The following is a 22,383-nucleotide window of genomic DNA, read 5'->3' on the forward strand; positions in this document are numbered from 1 at the left end:
TTGATTTCTTTTGAATACAGAATGAAATTGAGATATTGAAAGCTGAAAATGATCGTTTAAAGGCAGAGACTGGAAATACTGGAAAGCCTGCCCGGCCGTCATCAGAGTCTTCAAGCAGCACATCATCTTCTTCATCAAGGCAGTCACTAGGACTTTCTCTGAACAATTTAAACATCACAGAATCTGTTACATCAGGTAAACATATTTTGGGCACATGCATACCTCATCAATTAGTAAGAATTTACTATTTTCACCCTCTTAATGGGCCACTATAAGAAGCATGCCTTAAAATTAAAACACCTCATATCACTCAAGTAAACATCAGATATATATTCACTAATGGAGATGAGGAAGAAAGCTGGCAGTCATTTCTGAAAACGTAGCTTTTAGAAGGCTCTGAATAATAGTAGAAAACTGTTCATTATGTTTGCTTAGTTCCTTGCTATGATACTTTCTACCTACCTAGCTTACAATACTCTTTGGTCATCTAGTTTACAATTTTTTTCAAAAGGATAGTATCTGTTGTAGTATACTTGACGACTGTGTAGATATGTTCTCTTGTCCCTATGCGATAAATATAAGCATAGTATATGAAACTTACTTTTTTAGTTTACAGATCTTTTATCATTTGGTTAGGTCCCTGAAGTCCATTTTGTGTTTGCAGCTGGAGCAGAAGGTGGTCTCAGTTAGCTTTATCCCTTACATTTTTTTCTATGATATAGCTAGTTAGCCTATGTTGGACCAAATCACTATTTATCACAGGAGCCAAACCCCTCCTGGCTTATTAAGCACTCTCATTGTCTTCAATGAATGAGAGAAAGCAAGCAGAACTTTGGTCCACATCCTGAACATTATTTTCCATGTCATAGAGTTTATGATAATAAGGCTTCTACACTTTTTTTGATAATGTAGCCAAGAAACAGAAGTGCTGTCTCTAACATTAGAACCAGGAACAGAGCAGAAGCAGAGCAGTGCTCATTAGAGTAGACTCCAAAGGAAGTATAATGCGGTCTCTGGAAGCAATAAAAATGTGGCTAAAAATTGTAGAAAGAGTCTAGGCAAGAGTACAGCTGGGAATGCGCCAAACTGCCTGACTATAATTTGGATTGGCAGTTAGTCATATTATCTTGCCAGTCATTGATTACGCAGATATTTTAATATTTCTTCTGGTTAATATCAGATTTTATATGAAAATTGGTATATTTTTTATTTATATTCCAGCCTACTTTTTTGCCAGGTTTAACTTTTAGCATGGATGAACCTGAGCTGGGCCTCGGTATACAATGTAGTGTTGCAAAAACAAGGAAAAAACATTTAACTATGGTTCCTGCTCACATATCCATTCACATTAAAAAAAAAAAAAAAAAAAAAAAAAAAACCAAAAAACCAAACAAAAATAAAACAGAATTTTTTTCAAAATGGTAAAATGGTAATTCTAGAATCTCTTTCATGAGCAGCAGCTCTTAGCACTTTGGCACTTGGTGCTAACTCTGTCTAGATACAAGATTAAACATAATATAAGCTTTATATCATTTTCTGTGTTATTGTTTCTAAATGTTTTTCTAGCATGCAAAGCAATTACTTTTGGTTATAAGAAATTAAAGAAATAACGGTGCCTAATGAAGAGTGGAGGATTTAATTTTATTATGAATCCAGCCTTTTTGATCATTGTGAGTATCATTTTGTTGCCATGCCAGAGAACTTGGATAACAGCTTCCTACCAAGTCTTCTGGAATTTTTGTGACAGCTGTGTACTATTGAAGAAAAGTCCCTGAGATATGGAGAGGTTAATCATGGTGTGGACTACGCTGAGAGAGACAACGAGGGCTTTAGCTCATCATGTTAAAAAATGCTCTGACGCTTTCTGGGAAACCAGTGTCTCCAAATGACTGTGGTCATCTGAAAATGACCAAAGCTATACATTGCCTCTTCCTAAGGGTGTGACCATCTCCTCCAGACAGATGTGAGTGGCAAGCTGGGAAGGGGCTCGGTGGTCACAGACACCCATATTTCAGTCAGTCACTAGAGTAAAGATCAGCAAACAAGGACCAATACAAGACTGTGGTATCTAATGAAAACAGCGATCACGAAATAATAGAGTTCTCTATTCTTAAAGAGGCCAGGAGAGGGCTAAGCAGAACTGACATCCTGGACTTCAGAAGAGCTGACTTTGTCTTGTTTGGCACCTGCTTGAAAGGATCCCTTGGGAGACAATCCTGAAGGGTATAGGGGCCCAGGAAGGCTGGGCACTCTTTAAGAAGGAAGTCTTAATGCTCAGGAGCAGGCAGTCCCCAGGTGCTGTAAGAGAAGCCAGCGAAAGAGAAGACCACCCTGGCTGAACAGGGAGCTTTGGCTGCAACTCAGGAAAAAAAGGAGAGTTTATGGCCTTTGGAAGAAGGGTCTAGCAACTAACAATGATTACAAAGATGCTGTGAGGCTATGCAGGGCGGAAATCAGGAGGTCTAAAGCCCAGCTGGAAATAAATCTGGCTTCAGCAATCAAGGACAATAAGAAATGTTTCTATAAGTATGTCAGTAGCAAAAGAAAGACCAGGGAGAGCCTCCATCCCCTGCTAGACGCAGGAGGAAACATGGTAACAAGTGATGAAGAAAACTCTGAGGTGCTTAATGCCTTCTTTGCCTCAGTCTTTAATAGCAAGACTAGCTGTATTGAGGGAATCCAGCCTCCTCAGCCAGAAGACAGAGACTGGGAGAACAACCCCCCTGCAATCCAGGAGGAGATAGTCAGTGACCTACTACATCACATAGACATACACAAGTCTATGGGACTGGATGGGATACACCGGAGAGTGCTGAAGGAGCTGGCTAGGGTGCTTGCCAAGCTTCTTTCCATCATTTCCCAGCAGTCCTGGCTGACCAGGGAGGTCCCGACAGATTGGAAATTGGCCAATGTGACACTCATATATAAGAAAGGGAGGATGATCCAGGAAATCACAGGCCTGTCAGCTTGACTTCTGTGCCCGGGAAGCTGATGGAGCAGCTCATCCTGAGTACCATCACACAACACATGTGGGACAACCAGATGATCAGGCCCAGTCAGCATGGGTTTATGAAAGGCAGGTCCTGCTTGACAAACCTGATCTCCTTCTATGACAGGTCAACCTGCTTATTGGATGAGGGAAAGACTGTGGATGTTGTCTACCTTGACTTCAGTAAGGCCTTTGACACCGTTTCCCACAGCATTCTCCTGGCAAAACTGGCTGTTCATGGCTTGGATGGGCACATGCTTTGCTGGGTAAAAAACTGGCTGGATGGCCGGGCCCAAAGAGTTGTGGTGAATGGAGTTAAATCCAGTTGGCGGCCAGTCACGAGTGGTGTCCCCCAGGGCTCGGTTTTGGTGCCACTCCTGTTTAACACCTTTATTGATGATCTAGACGAGGGGATTGAGTGCACCCTCAGTAAGTTTGCAGATGACACCAAGTTGGGTGGGAGTGTTGATCTGCTCGAGGGTAGGGAGGCTCTGCAGAGAGATCTGGACAGGCTGGAGCGATAGGCTCAGGCCAACTGTATGAGTTTCAATAAGGCCAAATGCCGGGTGCTGCACTTGGGTCACAACAACCCCCAGCAGCGCTACAGGCTTGGGGAGGAGTGGCTGGAGAGCTGCCAGTCAGAGAGGGACCTGGGGGTGTTGATTGACAGCCGGCTGAACATGAGCCAGCAGTGTGCCCAGGTGGCCAAGAAGGCCAATGGTATCCTGGCTTGTATCAGAAATAGCGTGGCCAGCAGGGACAAGGAAGTGATCTTACCCCTGTACTCGGCACTGGTGAGGCCGCACATCAATGACTGTGTTCAGTTTTGGGCCCCTCACTACAAAAAGGACATTGAATTACTCGAGCGTGTCCAAAGAAGGGCAACGAAGCTGGTGAAGGGTCTGGAGCACATGTCGTACGAGGAGTGGCTGAGGGAACTGGGGTTGTTTAGTCTGGAGAAGAGGAGGCTGAGGGGAGACCTCATCACCCTCTACAACTCCCTGAAAGGAGGTTGCAGAGAGCTGGGGATGAGTCTCTTTAACCAAGTAATAAGCGATAGAACAAGAGGTAATGGCCTCAAATTGCGCCAGAGTAGATATTAGGATATTAGGAAGCATTTCTTTACAGAACGGATTGTTAGACATTGGAATAGGCTGCCCAGGGCAGTGGTGGAGTCCCCATCCCTGGACGTGTTTAAGAGTCAGGTTGACATAGCGCTTAGGGGTATGGTGTAGTTGGGAACTGTCAGTGATAGGTTAATGGTTGGACTAGATGATCTTCAAGGTCTTTTCCAACCTTGATGATTCTGTGATCATCAGTGCCAGAGCTCAGAGAAGTGAGCCAGAGCCACCATAGTGCAGCTAAGAGGGAGACCTGGCAGGAAGTAATTAAAGCAATTAGCACCACCATGAAATTAGACTCCCTTGGGCACCTTCTCAGCCCCTTGTGTCAGTGAGAGGAAAAGCTCTTAGAAAGTGGAATTTTTTTCTAGCCACAGAGTGGTTCCTCATTCCTAAAGACTTACAGAAGAGTGTATTTAAAAGGCTACGTGAGGGTCATTTAGAGATTGAAAAATTTCACAGGAGAATCAGTTATATTGTAAATTGCCTTCAGATGAACTATGACATTATGGAAACTCTTAAGGTTTGTCAAATATGCCAAAATGCAAGACAAGTGAAGTGAAACATTCAGTGGTTTTGACACAGAAAAACTGTCTGCCTGGAATAAAACAAGCATGGATTTGTTTAAGCTCACAACAAAAATGCTTCTTCAATCAATCAATTAAAAAAAAAAAAAAAAGAAAAAAAAAGCAACAGCAGAATCTGCTTTCTAGATCTGGGTGTAAGTTATCAAACATGTTACATGATGACTTATTTTTTTAATACATTCATTGAAGTCATATTCATAAGTCTTCTTTGGTTTTACTCTGAACAAGTGGCTGAATCTTACTGGAACCTCATTTAATTCGGCTGAAATCTGACCTTGGGTAGAGAATGACATGAAGACCATGCTTTTCTTCAATCAACACAGTAAGAATGAGCAGGACTTAGGGTAGTGGATTACTGTGCTGGCCTTTGAAGAAAATGCAAATCCATAATCTCTTCTAATTCCATAGTTAGTTTAAATGTCTAACAGTAAAATAACGGAGAGAACTTCTTGAGGAAGACAGCAGTTTTATCCCTTGCAATAAAGCTGCAGGTTCAGCCTTCAGAAAGAAATACATCCTCCTGCTTTCTCATTTTAGAAATTAGTGAACAGGTAGAAGCAGAGGCACAGAGCAGATCAGATCCACTCTTTACCTCCAAGAAAAATGAAACATTTTCTTAGAGGAATGGCTGAATACAGAGTCCCATATTCTGGAGGACTGCAAAGTGGTTTTCTAAAGGAAAATGGTTTGTAAGCCTGTATTAGGGGGGTAAAAAAGGCTCTTTCCATGCCATGTGTACAGAAATCAGCTGGAAAGAGAAATTAAATGCTATTTTACTTAGCAGCAGACATATCAATACAAGAATTGCTTGTTTTTCTCCTTACAACATTCTAAATGGCACAATGAGTGCCCAAAGATAAAAACTTCGTTTAGGTTTTAAACCATATTACTTTGTGGATGTATGGAAATTTTGAACAAGTTCCAAGAAGGAAAACAAAGGCAAGACTATAATACAAGAATTTATTTATATCTGGATTCCCTATTCATTTCTACATGAATAAAGCTCTTAATATTGCTTCAAAAATTAACAAATTATAACTTTTTTTTTTCATCCCCACAGAAAAGGTGAACTAGGCATATGTACAGATTAAAATGATTGCAAGTTGTTGTGATGGCAACCTTTCTTTTTAACCAAAAAAATCCTTTGAACAAATATTGAACTGATGATGTGAACATAACTGATGTGATTTGTCAGGTTGAACACTTCACTTCCTTTCTTTTATTGTAGATATTTTGTTGGATGATGTCACTGATGGGGCACTCCACAAAGAAGGTCATAGTGTGAAAATTTTAGTCACTATAAACAAGGGCTATAGTCAAGCCAAGGTAAGTTCGTTGCCCACAGATGCAGAATTATATTGTAAACGCAAAATCTTGCAACATAGTAGCTCAACTTCTTTCAGTATTTTCAGCCAGAAACTGACGGGAAATATCCTCTCTTCTCTGCCATCCATGCTCAATACAGTTAGGCACTCTCCGTAGACTAATGTCATATGGCCTCCTTCTGCCTTTGTGGTGGTTCAGACATTACCAGTTCTCATTTTAATTAGTAGTAGGATGTTCTGGGACTTGCTATCTCCATTTAGAAGTTGTTATAAACTAGATCTATGCCTTGGGCCCCTTAGGGTGCAACTATGAATATGCTACTGAAGTAATCAATTTGGAATTGCATTGTCATGTTTTCATGTTCTGTATTACAAAAAATTATAAATACAGTGCAACTTTTAGTTATATTCAGCTCTTTATAAACACAGATGCAATCAAACAGCAGAATAAGATACTGTATTTCCTTACTAAAAAGACATACCAAAGTAATATCATCTATACCTGTTTCTGGCACAGAGATTTTTAACGAGGTTGTAATATCACATTCTAAATAATATTACTTTTCTTCATTGGAAAAATTATGAATCTTCACAGAAAACTAATTACCACCATTTTTAGTCCGGTTTCCAAAAACCTCTCTTTGCAGGATCAAAAACCACATGCATATCTGATAGGATCAATTGGAGTCAGCGGAAAAACAAAATGGGACATTTTAGATGGTGTAATCAGGCGTCTCTTTAAGGTAAGACACTGAAAAATTAGTTCAATTATTAATTGTTTTCTTTTTCACTTAATAAAAATTCTGTATTCTTTGGGTTGTCTTGCCAAGTTTTTGTTTTATTTTGTTTTTTGACGCATAGCTAACACCACTATTAAACTTTAATGTTGCTGTTCTTTTTTCATGATTGTAGACAGTTCTCTATTGAATGTGACTGCAAGAATCTCCTTGTCAAGTGACTTCACCTGTATCAAAATATTTTCCAAACTGCTTTCATTCAATAGCCATTCTTATTTTTATGTCTTATGTTTTCATATAATTTCAGGAATATATTTTCCGAGTGGATCCGACTACTAGCCTGGGTTTAAGCTCTGACTGCATTGCTAGCTATTGTATAGGGGATGTAATTAGAGCCCATAGCCTAGAAGTGCCTGAACTGCTGCCTTGTGGATATCTGGTTGGAGATAATAATGTCATCACTGTGAACCTGAAAGGTAAAACTCCAAGAATATTTTTGCAGATACTGTAGAGTTCTTCATTGCAGTCCCCTATCCCTTGATATATTTTTTCTTACACCTGACCTCTCTGTATTTTCTCTCCAGTTCAAGGACTCATTTATCACATAAACTCTCTGTATGACATAGTACAATACCTAACACTGTGTGACATTTTGAGGCAAATCTAAGAATATCTGTCCTTCTCTGCCTGACTGCTAAATCACAGCAAAGTACAAATTTCTGAATAGTGGCAAAAAAAACCCCAAACCAAAACAAAACACAATAGAGATTATGATGAGAAATATTTATGCTTTACCCAGTTCTGCAGGAAAAATTCAATACATTTCAAAATCTGTAGGGATTTTCTATCGGAGGGGAGGGGGGCCTTCAGAAGAACTGTACATGCATTGATGTGACAACTGGTAACCTTTGGCTGTCACTTTGACCTTTTTTGTCATGGTTGCCTGTAGTGTCTGAGACATACATCTTTGCCTTACTGAGTCTTCTCTTCACATTTACTTCAATTTAATCTCTCCCACCCATCTCATCCCACTACCACTGTTTAATTTTTTGGCCCTGTGGAAGGATATAAACATTCCCACAGTAATGAAGCCCTTGATGAGAATTTGGTTTAGACAGAACTATCTTACCTTGCTTTGAGCATAGCGCTGATGCCATCAGGTGCTGGGACAAACCTATACCTACCTTAGCAAAGATGAAGACAGGCCATTTTTATTTTATTTTCTTTTGTTCCTAGGAGTGGAAGAAAACAGTTTGGACAGTTTTGTGTTTGACACGTTAATTCCTAAGCCAATTACCCAGCGGTACTTTAATTTACTGATGGAGCATCGCAGAATTATTCTGTCGGGACCCAGTGGCACAGGAAAGACCTATTTAGCTAACAGGCTGGCTGAATATATTATAACTAAATCTGGCAGAAAAAAAACTGAGGATGCAATTGCAACTTTTAACGTAGACCACAAGTCAAGCAAGGTAAGTTACAGTTGAAAAGATAACCTGTTGCCAAATTTGTAGTGATGATGCAGAGCAGATCCTATTATTTGGCATACTGTTTTGTTGCTCAGTTAGCATTTCTTCCTACACAAATTCAGTGTCCAATCCCAGTGAGGAACAGCACCAGATCTTTCTGTTCTAAACAAACTGCTGAAGCACTGTAAAGGAAGTCTGAATTTTCCCTCACTTGAGGAAACCCACCTTAAGGATAGATGCAGAGTCAAATTCCTATAGAAATTACATTCATAGAGTGTCTGTAATTCCTTTGTCAGCCAGGTTGCATATATAGTTATACTAGTCTACTTGCTTTTTTATAGTGATAATAGCAGCCTACTGTTAGCAAAGAGTTCAGAATGGGGATTTTGAATTACTGTCTTGGGTTCAGCTTCTTAATCAGCACTGGAGAAATACAACTGCTGCCACGGTTTCTGTCGTGCATCGATTGGGAAGTTGACCATAGTAAAATTGCCTCATGCATCATGTCACGTTCACAGTGATTTACATAGCTCAGATTATCAAGCTTCTAGAATGACTACTGTGCTAGCCACAGATAATACTATTCACTTGCTGACCTAAATTAGGTATACTCCTAACTTGGTACCCAGGGAAAAGAAAATGAAAGGTTTTGCCCAGAGCTTTCTGATTGGCACAGAACATAGTGTTAACATATGTTAACAATGTTAACATAACATAAGAGGGAAGAACATACAGATCCCAAAGGGGCGAGAGGACCATTCCAGTAAAAACACCACTTTTCACTGTCTTTATACAGAGGATTTGTGATGCCATTTACTTTGGCAGGGGATGTGTTTATGTTTTTTTCGTTATGTCATATACATTTATAATGAAAATTGTCCCACAAAAGAGCAAGTTTTTGGATTTCTGGTAAATTGCTTGTTGTATGTGGTTTTGTTTTGGGGTTTTGGGTTGTTTTTTTTCTTTTCTTTTCCTTTGTTTCTATTATGATTTATATAGAACTTCTGAGTTTGTAGTATAAAAGAAAAAACAACATTGTCGAAGACAAGTGTGTTTGAATAATACAGATGGTGCTATTTCATGGAAGAAACCCATGATGTTCCCCTAGAGACACCTGATCATAAAATGTCAAACAAAAATCTTTCTTGAAATAAAAAGAAGATTGCATGTACCCATTAAAGAAGATTCTTCTATCCCTGATCCAGAAAGTAAAACAGCAATATGAACTTTGTCCATAATTCTGAACATTCCCAACACTGGCAAAAGTAGATACCTCTAGAGATACAGCTGTAAAACTTGACTAGCCCAGACCCTCAAGGGCAACAAAGTGTTGAGAAGAATATGAAAAGTTTAAATTATAGCAAGCTCTCTTTTACTCCAGCACTAAATGGCAGACAGACAGATGGCTGATAGAAAATAAAGAATTTACAAAATAAATTTTATAATGAGGTGTGATATAGTATCCTCAAAAGGTCAAACAGGTTTTCAGTGAGAGTGGTGAAAGGAGTTCTCTGAAGGAGCAGGTCAGTATGCCTAAACTGCATGGTAATTTGATGGGAGTTTTTTAATGTGCCATTCATAAGAATGGAGGTCCAACAATTAGTGTATCTCAGCCCATTGGAAATGACATATTTTATTGAAACCTATTTTCATCTGGAGATATTTTATCAACAGGTTTCTAAGGAATGTATCCACCAAATAGGAATGTGTCTGCTTCAGTCACTTGCCTTATGTTTAGTGCCTTTGTTTTTCCTAGCATGTGGCTTCAGTGTTGCCCTATCTAAGAAGCAGGTCTTCCTGCATGTGCTCATCCAGCTGAATGATCCACAGTGGGGAAACTCTGTAGCAGCCTCTATCTTTCTGAAATTTTTTTCCACTGAAATTACATCTGTGGTCTAATTGGGTTAATCTTTTCTGGGGTTTTTTGTTAATTCTGCTGAAGGATCTGCGACAATACCTGGCAAACCTAGCTGAGCAATGCAGTGCTGACAACAATGGTGCTGACCTCCCTGTGGTCATAATTCTTGATAACCTCCACCACATCAGTTCACTAAGTGACATCTTCAATGGTTTCCTCAACTGTAAATATAATAAATGGTAGGTAATAGCTCTTCTCTCCTCTTTCACACACCTTTTGCAATTAAAACTGTAAAAGCTGTTTCTTGTTTTGCAAAATAAAATGTTCCAGTGGAAACTTAGACTCCCACAGGCTGTCAGCAAAGCCCTTATGTGCTTGAATAATTTTAACCCTCTTCAGCCAAGTGCTTAGCTGTCTGATTCACTTTACTTATATGACTCCCATGCATCTCAGTGAGATGTAAATGTACCGCATAATTTAAGAATGTATTTAAATGCTTGACTGAATTAGGGTTTTATCCCTTTCACCCTGTCAGATCACACAAGCCCATTAGTACCATGAGGACAGCTTATGGGAGAGCGAGAAGAAATGCACTTCATAATAGTGGAATTTGGGATACGTGTGAACCCACAAACCGTGCCATGCAGAAGCAGCTGTATATCTGGCGGACTTGCACTTCCTACAGCTTTCCTGTAGCAGTGCAGAAGTATGAAGTTTGCTAACTGTCCTTTATTGCCAAGCAAGAATAAAAATAATGTTTTCTGGAACCTTTTCTGGCCTGTAACATCGGCTATTTCTGCTGTAAAAGTGCCAACACAGGGACTTCCCTTCAGAAAATCACTGCATGTTATGCCTTACTCATGAGATTCACTGGCTTCTGAAATTAAAACTCTAGAGCCTACTGCAAAATTATGAGGTACATGAGGACAGGATTGCCCCATTTGTTTCTTTATTACGGATGAGTACTAGTAAACTACAAATGTGCAGAAGGGGAAATCATACAAGAATAAACATTAAAAAGAGGGTTCCTCAGAAATATTTTAAATCTAAGGCTACAATACATCCAGAGACTCTTTTAAAATTGGCCTAGTGCAGATAAGAAGAAAGAATATTCTCTGAATATCTGAATGGATTCTCCCTCAAAAAACCCTACTACTTTTCTCTTTTCAGTCCCTATATTATTGGAACCATGAACCAGGGAGTTTCTGCTTCACCAAATCTGGAGCTGCATCACAATTTCAGGTACATTCACTCTGTATTTACTGTGACCGTGTTTGCACAACTCCCTGCTTCTCAGCCCAGTTCTTCAACAAACATTGATCTTGTGTCTCCTCACAGCAAAGTATTTTAGCTTCTGTGTCTCTCCTGTATTGATGGGTCTCTGAATGCTGTTGGGGAATAGTGAAAGAAATAAGATACTTTCTGACACCTCTAGCAAGCTGCTGAAGACGACTGCATTCTTGCATTTCATTGGTCTTCATCAGTGTCTTCAATTTCTGCTGAAACATGTAACAATTATGTTATAACGGTGGGCAATAATGTGGTTTATTGGAGCAGTTTTATACTTGCTGACTAACAAGACTCACAGTCTTGTGACGTTACCTTCATCTATATGTTTAAGAGGAGATGATTTATTTGGTATTCATTGCTGCTTGACATTTATCCTTTCTACCCAGGTGGGTGCTGTGTGCTAATCATACAGAGCCTGTTAAAGGTTTCTTGGGCAGATACCTGAGAAGGAAACTGATTGAGACTGAAATAGAAAGGAACATACGCAATAATGATCTCATCAAAATCATTGACTGGATCCCCAAAACGTGGCATCATCTCAACAGCTTCCTAGAAACGCACAGCTCTTCAGATGTAACCATTGGTGAGTCCATTGGTGGAGTGGTTTGAAATAAGGATGCAGGCTGAGCATTTCAAATATATTATCAGTGAAGGATATATTATGTTTTTAAAAGTTTCCATCTCACAATTGGAAGTACAACATCAGTGTGGGGAATTTGTCTGGTTGCCAGCAAGATTGAAATGAAAATAGAAAGTTTAATGAGAGGGTATGTATTTTCTGGTATTTCTGCCTTGGTTGCTAAAGACTTTCAAGTAAACTATCACAATTTTAAAAAGGTAAATTTACAAAAAAAAATACCTCAATAGCAACTTTCCTAAGCTTATATTTTTTCCCTGCTTTCACACTGCAGTATAATTACAGCAATAAAAACACTTGCACAGTCAGTTCAGCAAACTAGCAGGTGGCAGATATACATGTACCAGAGGTCTTTTAGTGGAATAGCTTTGTTAGCAAAGAAGTTATGCTTTTACATAGCTTTTCCTGTAAAACTTGTAAGTGTTCATCAGGCCCTAGAACTGGATAAAGTGACACTGGTCCTTTTTTAATAACAGGAGACTGGTAGCTCCCTTATTTTAGTCCTGTATTAGTATTCTCTTCACTTGCGTTTGCTCCAATACTACTGAAGATTATTTTTAGTGTGTTCTACTAGCAGTTCTATTTTTTTTAATACACAACTTGACTTCTCAGGTCCCCGCCTCTTCCTCCCTTGCCCTATGGATGTTGATGGCTCCCGAGTGTGGTTCACAGACCTCTGGAACTATTCCCTGGTGCCATATCTTCTGGAAGCTGTGAGAGAAGGGCTTCAGGTATGTCATTTGTTTCTTGGCATTTTTTTTTAAATTAGTTTCATAGGCTTTCTCCAAGCTACTTTCAACCAATGCATCCACATGAATGCTGTTGCATTTGCAAGAAGAAAATATGTGGGGGGATTATAGAAATCAGCCTTGAACTCCTTTTGACCTGCTCCTACTCTGATGTATAATTTGGCTTTGTCTGCTCCAGCACTAGCATATCTTGTATTTTATTAAGATGGTTTCTCCTCTGTAAATGGAGGAAGCTTCTTCTTTTTCAGCAGTTTAAAAAGTTCACAGCAATGCTAAATACAGCTCAGATTGCCTCCCTGAGTCAAGGCAGTCTCAGCCTACCCCTGCATGGAAGAGTTAATAGCCCCTACACTGGTACAAGAAAATAGCTTTGGTCTGTATAATCCTCTCCCAGCTATGTACACATGTAGGCACACAGGCTTGTGGAGGAAAGCTTCTGAACGAGGATATTTTCACCATTCAGGAAAAAAAAAAAAAAACAAACTGTTTACTGGCCTTATCTAACCAGATTGAGATCATTTACTCTTTGACCCTGCTGAACATGAAGGTCTGTCCTTTCCTGCCCTTATAATTTGCATCCCTGCTTGTATTTACCATAGTTTTGTTTCTTCTTTTTCCTTTCTCTATACGGGCTAAGGTTTTCTCCTAACTGCAATTCTCATTTTAGGTAATAGTGTCATCAGATCAGAGTGCTTCACGAGTCCTTTTGTCCTGTTCTCTCCAGAGCTAGGTGTTAGCAGCTGTTCCATTGATTGTTAATGAACCATTAAAATTTCTTCTACTTTAATAGGAAGAAGGCTACAGATAGATTTGCTGTATATAGCACTGTAAACTGTCTCATTTAGGTTAAGATTTCAGACCATTACACATCTTTGGAGCAAACCTAAATCTTGAAATTAATCCTCTTTTTTTTTTTCCAATCTTTATTTGTCTTTCTCCCTTTTATTTCTTTTATGCACTGCAATTCTATGTCCTTTGAAAAGATGTTTTATGGAAAGGCAGTTTTTTGCCACACATGGCACTGAAAGAAATTACTGCACAGTGCAGAGGGGATTGTTATGGACTAGTCAAAGAGTGTAAGCAGCTGCGGTTTCTTTATCACCTTGTATTGACATAGTGACATACTAATGCAATGGAGGTTTAGAATCTTGCCTGTTGAATATCTCACACTTTCCTAAAACTGCTTATCTCTCTGGGAATTACAGAGTGTTTATGCCTTGTGCAAAAAACTGCCAAACACCTGATATAACAGTCACAGTGAGATTAAGAGTGCTTGTTTAGACCAGATATAAAAATGCAGTGATATTCTTCATTGCTCAGTATTTTCCCAAATATACAGGGTACCTACTTAAATGAAAACTTCAATTCTGGAGCAGAAGATGGCAGCATATAGAAAAAAATATGCTGTTTCATGAACTGTTCCAATTTTTAGCTGCTTTGGATGGCTTCCATTGAATAACGTTATTAATAATAAACAGAAATCTTTTATATGATATAATTAGATGTTCCTGGAACCAGGGACGGGTAGAAAATGCCTTTTGAGCCTGGTACTTTGCAAACTCACTTGTCAGACACAGAATTTACAAGCCTTTCTCCAGATTCTAGGAAGGAATCGCTGTTAAACTCAGATGAGGGGAAGTGCTGCCTGCAGCCTGGAGTTAGCCTGCTACCTCCCTGAGAAACATTTCCTCTTGGTTTATTTAGGCAGATCCCTGTTATAGCAGTCTAGCCTCAGCATAGGGCAGAAGGAGTCTGAGTATCTCTGTGCATAATATAGGGAACTTGGCTGCCTAACCTGGAGCTCTGTATCCAGCAAGTGCCTGGGAGCAGGTGTTGCAGTGATAAGCACAACTCATCTCTGGCTTTAGAACTAAAATCCTTCACTGTTTTACTCCCTTTAGGAGTGCAGCCCATCTAAATGCTGCATGAGTGTATGCTCTGCCAATATAATGCTGCTCCTTGGATTGCATGAGGCTGTTTGAGCTGGGAGAAATCACAGAAAGCCCTGGTGAATGGTTCCCCATCCCAATGTGTCATTGTCACAGCTAAAGGAAATCTGTAAAGCAGCAACCAAGGGGCTCTTGGTTAACATGTTGTTTGTAAACAGCAATGTGGAGAAGGGTGCATTTTAGTGAGGAAGCTACCAGACCTCCTAAATCTACAATATTCTCATTCTTCCTTCCACTGTCCCTCCAGATTCATAAGCATTTTTGTGCTTCGTAGTAGGGAAAACCTATCCTTTGTGAATTTCTTCTCTTAACCTTGTGACAGACTTAAGATGTGGATGGATGTCTGCTTCTGCATCACATTTTGCTAGGAGAAGAGAACAATCTGTACTGGCACTTCCTAATTCACTTCAAACAAAATCCAATTAACTTGAATGTTTTAGATAGGTCTGAGTTAGTTTCACTGATATGCCTTAAGCAAATTACCTAAAGGTCTAATTTCACATTGTATCAGGAACTTGTGGCTCCCACTGTTGCCTACAAGTATCACTAGTCACGGAGTGCTTTTCAACTTGCAGCCACTCTGCATATTGAAGGAACATTAATGGAGATGAGGTCTGTTGAACGTCTTATCATATCTGAGTGCTGAGCACATTTGAAAATAAACCACTTACTAAAACGGCGTAGATGTTTTTGATTACTTTTGTCTGCTGTTACAACTGGTACTGAAAATGCTGTAGGATACTTACCTGTGTTATATCCATAATACAGATGTACGGTAAGAGGGCACCTTGGGAGGATCCCTCCAAGTGGGTAGCTGATACCTATCCATGGAGCTCTGCATCTCTACAGCATGAGTGGCCATCACTACTTCAGTTAAGACCAGAAGATGTTGGTTACGAAGGTTATGCATCAGCAAAGGAAGGAACAACCTCAAAGCATGTTCCGCAGACTGATACAGACGGGGATCCCTTGGTAAGATTTAAACTTTGGGAGAAAGTCTTTTCAGTATGTCTTTTATTGTCACATTTTAAATTATACACTATACAATATAAAACTACTGTGTACCTGTTCCAAAATAGGCTTTAAAAATGAATCCTACTGTAATTTATTAAAAAGATTGAAAATAAAAGGAAAATGTATCAGGCGGGCAGATTTCACCATCGTGTTAATATGTGACTAAATTGCTTGCATTTCCCGTATGCCCAGAAATGTGTCTGGTCTTCATCGTTATAATGCTTGGGTACCACTCTTCAGCAACTTATTAATCAGTTTATTCTAAAAACACCTTTCCAGTCCTTCATCTACATTCTACAAATGAGGGACTGAGAAACTTGCATTATCTAACTTGTCTATCATGAAGAATTTAATGGAAATGCAAATTAGACAGCCATCCTCCCATTGCTCAGAACATTTCGAGATAACTGGTGACTGTGTAATAGTCTTAATGTAAAAGGAATGCAAGTGTGGTGGCATTAAAAGATAAGACGTTGATTTCCCCCAATGCCCTGTATTGTTTTATTTATATACAATCCCAGACATTTGGGTTTACCATTGCCTTCTCTGATAATGGACTATAAAATTGCATATATTGAACTGCTATTCTTGTATAGTGCTTTCTCTATAGACTGCCGTCATCACGATTCAAAATACCATTTTAGAGAACTGTACTTCTGGAATACAGGCAGCTCTTGAAAAAGGGAATTTCTCAGAGGAAGATGCATTTAACTCTTATCAGTGCTAAGAAAATGACTCCTCAGCCTCACTGTAGGTTTTAGTATCCAAAACCAGACCTCACATCCTGAAGAAGTGTAGAAAATCACCTCATTTGATCCCCTGTCTCCTAGTCCATAAGCTTTGGGGTGATTGTTTGACTCTATGATTTGGGCTGCCAGTGAGTGTACTGGCCAGGCTTCCAGCATGCCCGCATCATCTCCACTAAGGTGAAAATACTTGAGCAGCTTGAGTTCAGTATCCCATCACCCTTGCTCCCTGCACACTGTGATCGGTATCTGTATCTGACTAAATATCAGAGCTTGCCCCTGCTTCTAGTGGAGCTCACGGGGAGACAGACACTGCTCTTGTGGAAACAGGACACATCAAGTGCAAGCTGTATTGCACACCCACCACATGTATCCTGTATTCTCAAACATGGATACCTATTAAACCTTCAGCAAAAGCTACCTGATAGCATTAAAGAGTATTAAACACTGTTCAATGCCTAGAGAAAACTTTGCAAACTGTGCAGGTTGAAACCATAGAGATGTAAGGATTCCTGAGCAAACTGGAAACACACGACCGTGTAAGAATACATCTTTCTCTTTGGTTTTTCATTGCCTGCTTTTTTGTAATGACAGCATATTTGTTCCTTGAAAAACACTAAAGCAATGTCAACATCGCTTGCAGCTCTGAGCATGCTGGCAGAAGCGGATGTTTTATAAATAAAATCCTGATCATTACACAGAGTTAGATATCAAGCATCCAAGTCATTTTCTGGGGCTTAATCCTGCTTTTTGATGATTTTTTTAGATGGGTTTCAGGTTCTAATAATCCCCAAATTATGTGGGGGCTCACCACTCCTGGGTAGGAGGATCTGTTGCTGCTCCCCTGCTGAGGTCAGCCTCTCAACAGCAGATGGGACTCTTTTATGAAGCAGCTGGCCTCAGTCCACCCCTCTCTCGCTCCCTCCCAGTCTCTCTCTTGCAGAGGGGGTATGTTAGTGTGATTATGTTTTCAGTTGCTTTTCCAATGTAGTGAGTCCACGCCATCCAAAAATTATCTGGAAGCGTGACTGTCTCCAAATATGGGCCCAGATGTCCAGCTGTGATATGGCTTCCTTCCCCTGCCGGTGTTGCAGCTGCAGCCAGTCTCACCCCTGAATTAAAGAGAGTTATCAGGCAGCTCCATTGTGTCCCTCTGGCTCTTTGGACCTTTAAACTTCTATTTAAAGACCAGAAGGCAGTGAAAAGGGTGCCAGGAGGAGCTGCTGACATTCTGCCCTTTCTGAAATCCTTTTGTATGGTCCCCTCAGCTAGATACCAGCACACCTCGAACAGCAAAGGAGCTTAATTAAATTTTTAACACGTTCACTGCAGCATTAAATGAGACGAGACTATGTAAACATTGCTTTCTTCTTTCAGATGAATATGCTAATGAGGCTTCAAGAGGCAGCCAACTATTCGAGCGCACAAAGCTGTGACAGTGATAGCACCAGCCACCATGATGACATTTTGGATTCATCCCTTGAATCAACTCTCTGAAAGGGACAAACCTTAGTGGAGGATTATGGTAAAATATGTTTCCACTAGACCACTGCCAGTATTAAAGCAGCACGCCAAGGTCCCTGAGTGAGAATGGTGTGTTGTAGGTAGGCAGGAGACCTAACTGCAAAGTCAGGAAGAAAAATTGAAGTGGAAAGCTTGAATTAGTTTAATTTCAAGGCATTTCGATACCTATGGAGCCAAGTGAGACTCCATTTGTCAACTGGAAAGGGCCCTAGACCAAGGGCATCTAAGCAGATTGCACACGTGTTAGCCAAACTGGAATATTTTTTTGCCCTTTTCCTCTTTCTCTCTCTCTGTCTCTCTCTGTCTCTCTGTCTCTGTCTCTGTTTCTCTGTACAAGTTTACAGTGCAACTTCTGTTTTTTTTCCTTTAGTTTACCCTGAGGTGCTGCATGAACAATGCGGTCTTCTCATTCTCTTCTAACCTCTGTTGTGCCACATGGTGCTGGTCACAGGACTGCAGTGGTGTTTGTGTTGTACGCTACTGCCCATTCCAAAACGAGTCAAAGATGATGATAGTAACTCAGAAAGCACAAACAGTATTGTGCAATCACCAGAAAACATGACTGTGATATGCTGGATAAGTGCCAATTTAATTCTAACTGCCATGGTCAAGGTGATGCGCTCCATCAAGTTTTTAGTACACAAGTCACAGTTTTTATAAAGTTGTTTTTACCACAAAGGTCTTTTTTAACCACCTGCCCACTCCTTAACAACAGTTTTATACCAATTATTAACCAACACTGATTAAAGGCTTTTTAGGGCTTCATTTGTTTGAGCCTTTTCAGTGAAAGAAGGAACATTTCTTATGGTGCTGTCTCACTGCCTTAAAACAGATTTCTAGAACAGTTTTACAGTTGGTTTAATTCCTAAACCATTGGTAATTTACACTGTTTTTTTCTTCATTTACTAACGAGAAAACGTCAGTTAACACAGTAGCCTCATATCTGTATATCATGATTTTTTAAAGTAACGGATAGGAGAAAGAACAGTTGCTATATAATATTTTTATCTTGTGAATAGATTGCTCTGCCTACCCTCAGAAATACACAAGGAACCCAAACCCACTTCCACTGCCACCTAAATGCTGAGAAAATCGGCTCAAATCCATTTGGTCCCATGGAATGGAATTTTTGGAGGATAGATGTTTTGAATTCTTATCCAGCAGAGCTGGATGCACTTGATGCAGCATGAGCACAAATATATGTTTTTTTTTTCCTTTTTCTAGTTTTAGCATGTTGTTTTGATTGCTATTGTTGTACATGAAGAATTCAGCATAAAAGAACACTGAAGCAGTGATGTCCACTGTGGAAGAGGAAGAGTTTATACTGTAAAAGTGGGTTGGTTTTGCACAGTCTACTGGGTGGGTATTGTAAATATTAAAAAAAAATAAAAATAAAAAAAAAGCCTTGCACAAATCAAATCGAAAACAAACAAGCAAACAAAATTGTATTTTATTCTGTTGGTGTTAAGAGATGTTTCACTTGCTGAGATTTCCTGTATGTTGCGAACAAATACAGAATGCAAACCTTAAAAGCTGTTATTAACTGGTGTGTTTGTCCTGTACTTACAGTTGTTATGACTATGCAGGAGCTATCAATGCCACAGTCAGCATGTTTCAATATCTATACAAAGCCAATACATTTTGGGGGGAAAAAAATCTGAAAATGTTTTAAGTGCATATGTCACGGCAGGCTACAACCAGATTGCATTCAAACTGCTCAGAATAATCGGAAACACTCTTTTACCACAAGAGGCGTCCGGTTAAAATAGGTGCATATAAACAAGAAGGTATCTAAGGGCTTTGGCATTGTGTAGACATATACTGTACACCTCCATAGATGTTACCTTCAGGATGTGTATTTGGTGCTATTAACTCTTTGTGGCCACCCTGTGGTCACTCGCTGTAAAACAAAGATAATGCAGTTTCCAAATGGCACTGAGCTGCATCACTGAATCTAGAGGTTCCTACACGGTGCTATTGCCCTAATAAAACTCTAACTGATTTTATGCATGTAGGATTCAGTCAGACCAACATCATGCCCCCAAATCTGGATCCACTTCTGATGCAAAATGTCAGTGCATACACCTTGACTGACTCAAAGAACTAAAGGAAAGCTGCTCTTTCCTGTACCTGTGCTCTGAGCAAACCGGCGAATCTTTTCCTGCCGTATTTAACACACAAACACACAGTATTACACATACAAAATTTCCTGCAATACATCTCAGTGAGTCCACCTAGTTTACAACTCAGAAATTGTTTGTGAAACATTTGTCTGTACACATTTTATATTTTGTACATTTTTGATGTAACATATCATGTAAATAGACAGAAACAGTGAAATAAATCATCTGAAAAGTTTTGTAGTCTTTGTAAAGCCCTAATAATAAGTATTTGGTGTCATCGGACTTAACTGGATGATGTATTTTCTATTGGTTTATTGTTCCTCTAGCTTGTAAACCAGCTTGCATTTATTTTTTTGCAGGTGTGCGCACTGTATCTGTCTAAATTATTACTTTGCCATTAAAGTGGAATTATTTATTGAAAACACAGTCTGGTGTTTTTGCAGTCAGGACCATTTAACGGTTAGATACTCTTTCAAATATAAAAACATATAAAGCAAATGACAAACTAAAGGATGTCATTTTTTGTATTCAGCAGAACTAATCTCTGTAGAAACAAAATTAAGTACTGTTTGTAGTTACAGTGATTCAATATGATTTTTGAATGACTGTTTCCATGGTGGGAACAGATTGCACAGTTCAGAAACAACTTTACAGTCTCCCTGTTCTCAAGATTATCTTCAAACACAAGTCTATTGATTTCAGTGGTGGTAAATCTGTACAGAACTGGCACAGTATTATGTCTTATTTTTAAACTTGAAGGACTTAGAGCTACTTCCTCAGCAGGTATACATCAGTATGATTTAATAGAATTCAAAGAAAGAAAGTAGAATTATGTTAGTCAGCTAATCACAGACTTTGATGCTGAAAGAGAACATTATGATCCTGCAATTTGTAGCACCTCAGCTGTAAGTCTCAGCAGCAGGTCTCTAATTTCTCCTGAAATTGTGGTATCCCTGGAAAGACCTTTAGACATAACAGTATGGAGTAGAACATCCAGCACCTCGCTGTCAATGTGACTAATTATTCACTGAATGGGTTTGTTTTTCAAGAGCTTTATTTGCAGTTAGATCTTACATATCTCTTTTCAAAAGAAAAATGCCTCAAACTGTCTTTTGTTATGCCTTTTCCTCCCATACTAGAAAGCCAACCACAATCAAGAATATCTTTTACATGTAAGTAATAGTCTTCCTTGTTTTTCTTTCTGATAAGACAAGCAGCTTGCTCATTCTTTGCTTTTCATGATAAGGCATGTCCTTCAGACCTCAATGCATTTTTTGCAGGACTTTCTGACTACTTTTTGATTTGTCAGAATCCTTTCTAAAGTGTGGGTATGAGAACTGCACATGGTATTCCTGTGATGATTTTACTTTTGCTATAAACAGAACTAATATCACCTTCCTACTCCTACTTCATATTTTCCCTGCTTAGGCTTCAGCGCTGACATTCACTTTCTAATTGCATCATCCTACTGCAGGCTCATGTTCACTTAATTATCTACCAGGACCCTGACTTCTTTTCATGTTTCATCATTTTGAAATACTTTGTCCAATCCTGTCTGTATAAATATGCTCTTTTTTTTCTTAGACGCATTATTGCAAATTTATCTGTTTTAAAACAGGATATTCAAATCAGCCCACCCTACCAAATGATTCAGATCATTCTCTACATTCAGTATCTGTCTAATTTGCCAGTCCACAGCTTCTCTGACTTCTAAAAACTGCTAACCATCACCTTACATTGTCTTTCAGTTTGTAGGTAAAGGTAGTATGCGATGTTTTGTCAAGAACAGACCCCTGCTGAAATCTGCTAGGACTCTCCATGGAGATTTCTGGTTTACAGCTACATTGTTGGGTCACTTATGTCGTGGGTATATTTGCATTCCAGTTAACGTGGGTATGAATATCAGAGTGTCATACAAAACCATGTGTGTATAATATATAGGAAATATATGATGAGTTACATGGCTTCTCCATCACTGTAGATCTCCAAGGATGGATTAGATTAGTTTCTGTTGAAAATTACTTGTGTAGAGCTGATCTTACACAGAAAAGGGAATAGACGAGATGACTTTAGTGATCTCAGTGCAGCTTTCCTATAATTCAGTGCTGCAGCCTTTACACATTATCCAGCTGCCATTACTTAAGGGAGAAGATAAGACATTTAATTGTCAAAATCATTCCGTGTCTACTCTCTCAGCATGTCTACCTGTGAGCCTCCATCTGGAGACCTGCCTGGTGAATGCCCAGGTTCCCATGACAGGAACAG

At 39.4% G+C, this 22,383-nt stretch overlaps 1 protein-coding gene across 10 annotated transcripts in view; it reads left to right on the forward strand.

Annotated features, from left to right (window-relative positions):
- NAV3 (neuron navigator 3) overlaps positions 1-20,540 on the forward strand; it is a 563,787-nt gene extending 543,247 nt beyond the window's left edge. For 8 of the 10 annotated variants that reach the window (XM_074870640.1, XM_074870639.1, XM_074870634.1 and 5 more), the window contains 11 exons: positions 21-195; positions 5,926-6,023; positions 6,670-6,765; positions 7,067-7,235; positions 7,996-8,231; positions 10,171-10,325; positions 11,257-11,328; positions 11,763-11,959; positions 12,626-12,744; positions 15,480-15,683; positions 17,849-20,540. In XM_074870640.1, the coding sequence (XP_074726741.1) occupies positions 21-195; positions 5,926-6,023; positions 6,670-6,765; positions 7,067-7,235; positions 7,996-8,231; positions 10,171-10,325; positions 11,257-11,328; positions 11,763-11,959; positions 12,626-12,744; positions 15,480-15,683; positions 17,849-17,968 (1,641 nt within the window). In that variant the 3' untranslated portion in view covers positions 17,969-20,540. The remainder of the gene's footprint in view (positions 1-20; positions 196-5,925; positions 6,024-6,669; positions 6,766-7,066; positions 7,236-7,995; positions 8,232-10,170; positions 10,326-11,256; positions 11,329-11,762; positions 11,960-12,625; positions 12,745-15,479; positions 15,684-17,848) is intronic. The other 2 variants (XM_074870635.1, XM_074870636.1) reach the window with 2 other exon arrangements.
- Positions 20,541-22,383: the final 1,843 nt, after the last annotated feature.

The sequence above is a fragment of the Strix uralensis genome, chromosome 5 (genome assembly GCF_047716275.1).
Source record: "Strix uralensis isolate ZFMK-TIS-50842 chromosome 5, bStrUra1, whole genome shotgun sequence".
Taxonomy (NCBI): Eukaryota; Metazoa; Chordata; class Aves; order Strigiformes; family Strigidae; genus Strix; species Strix uralensis.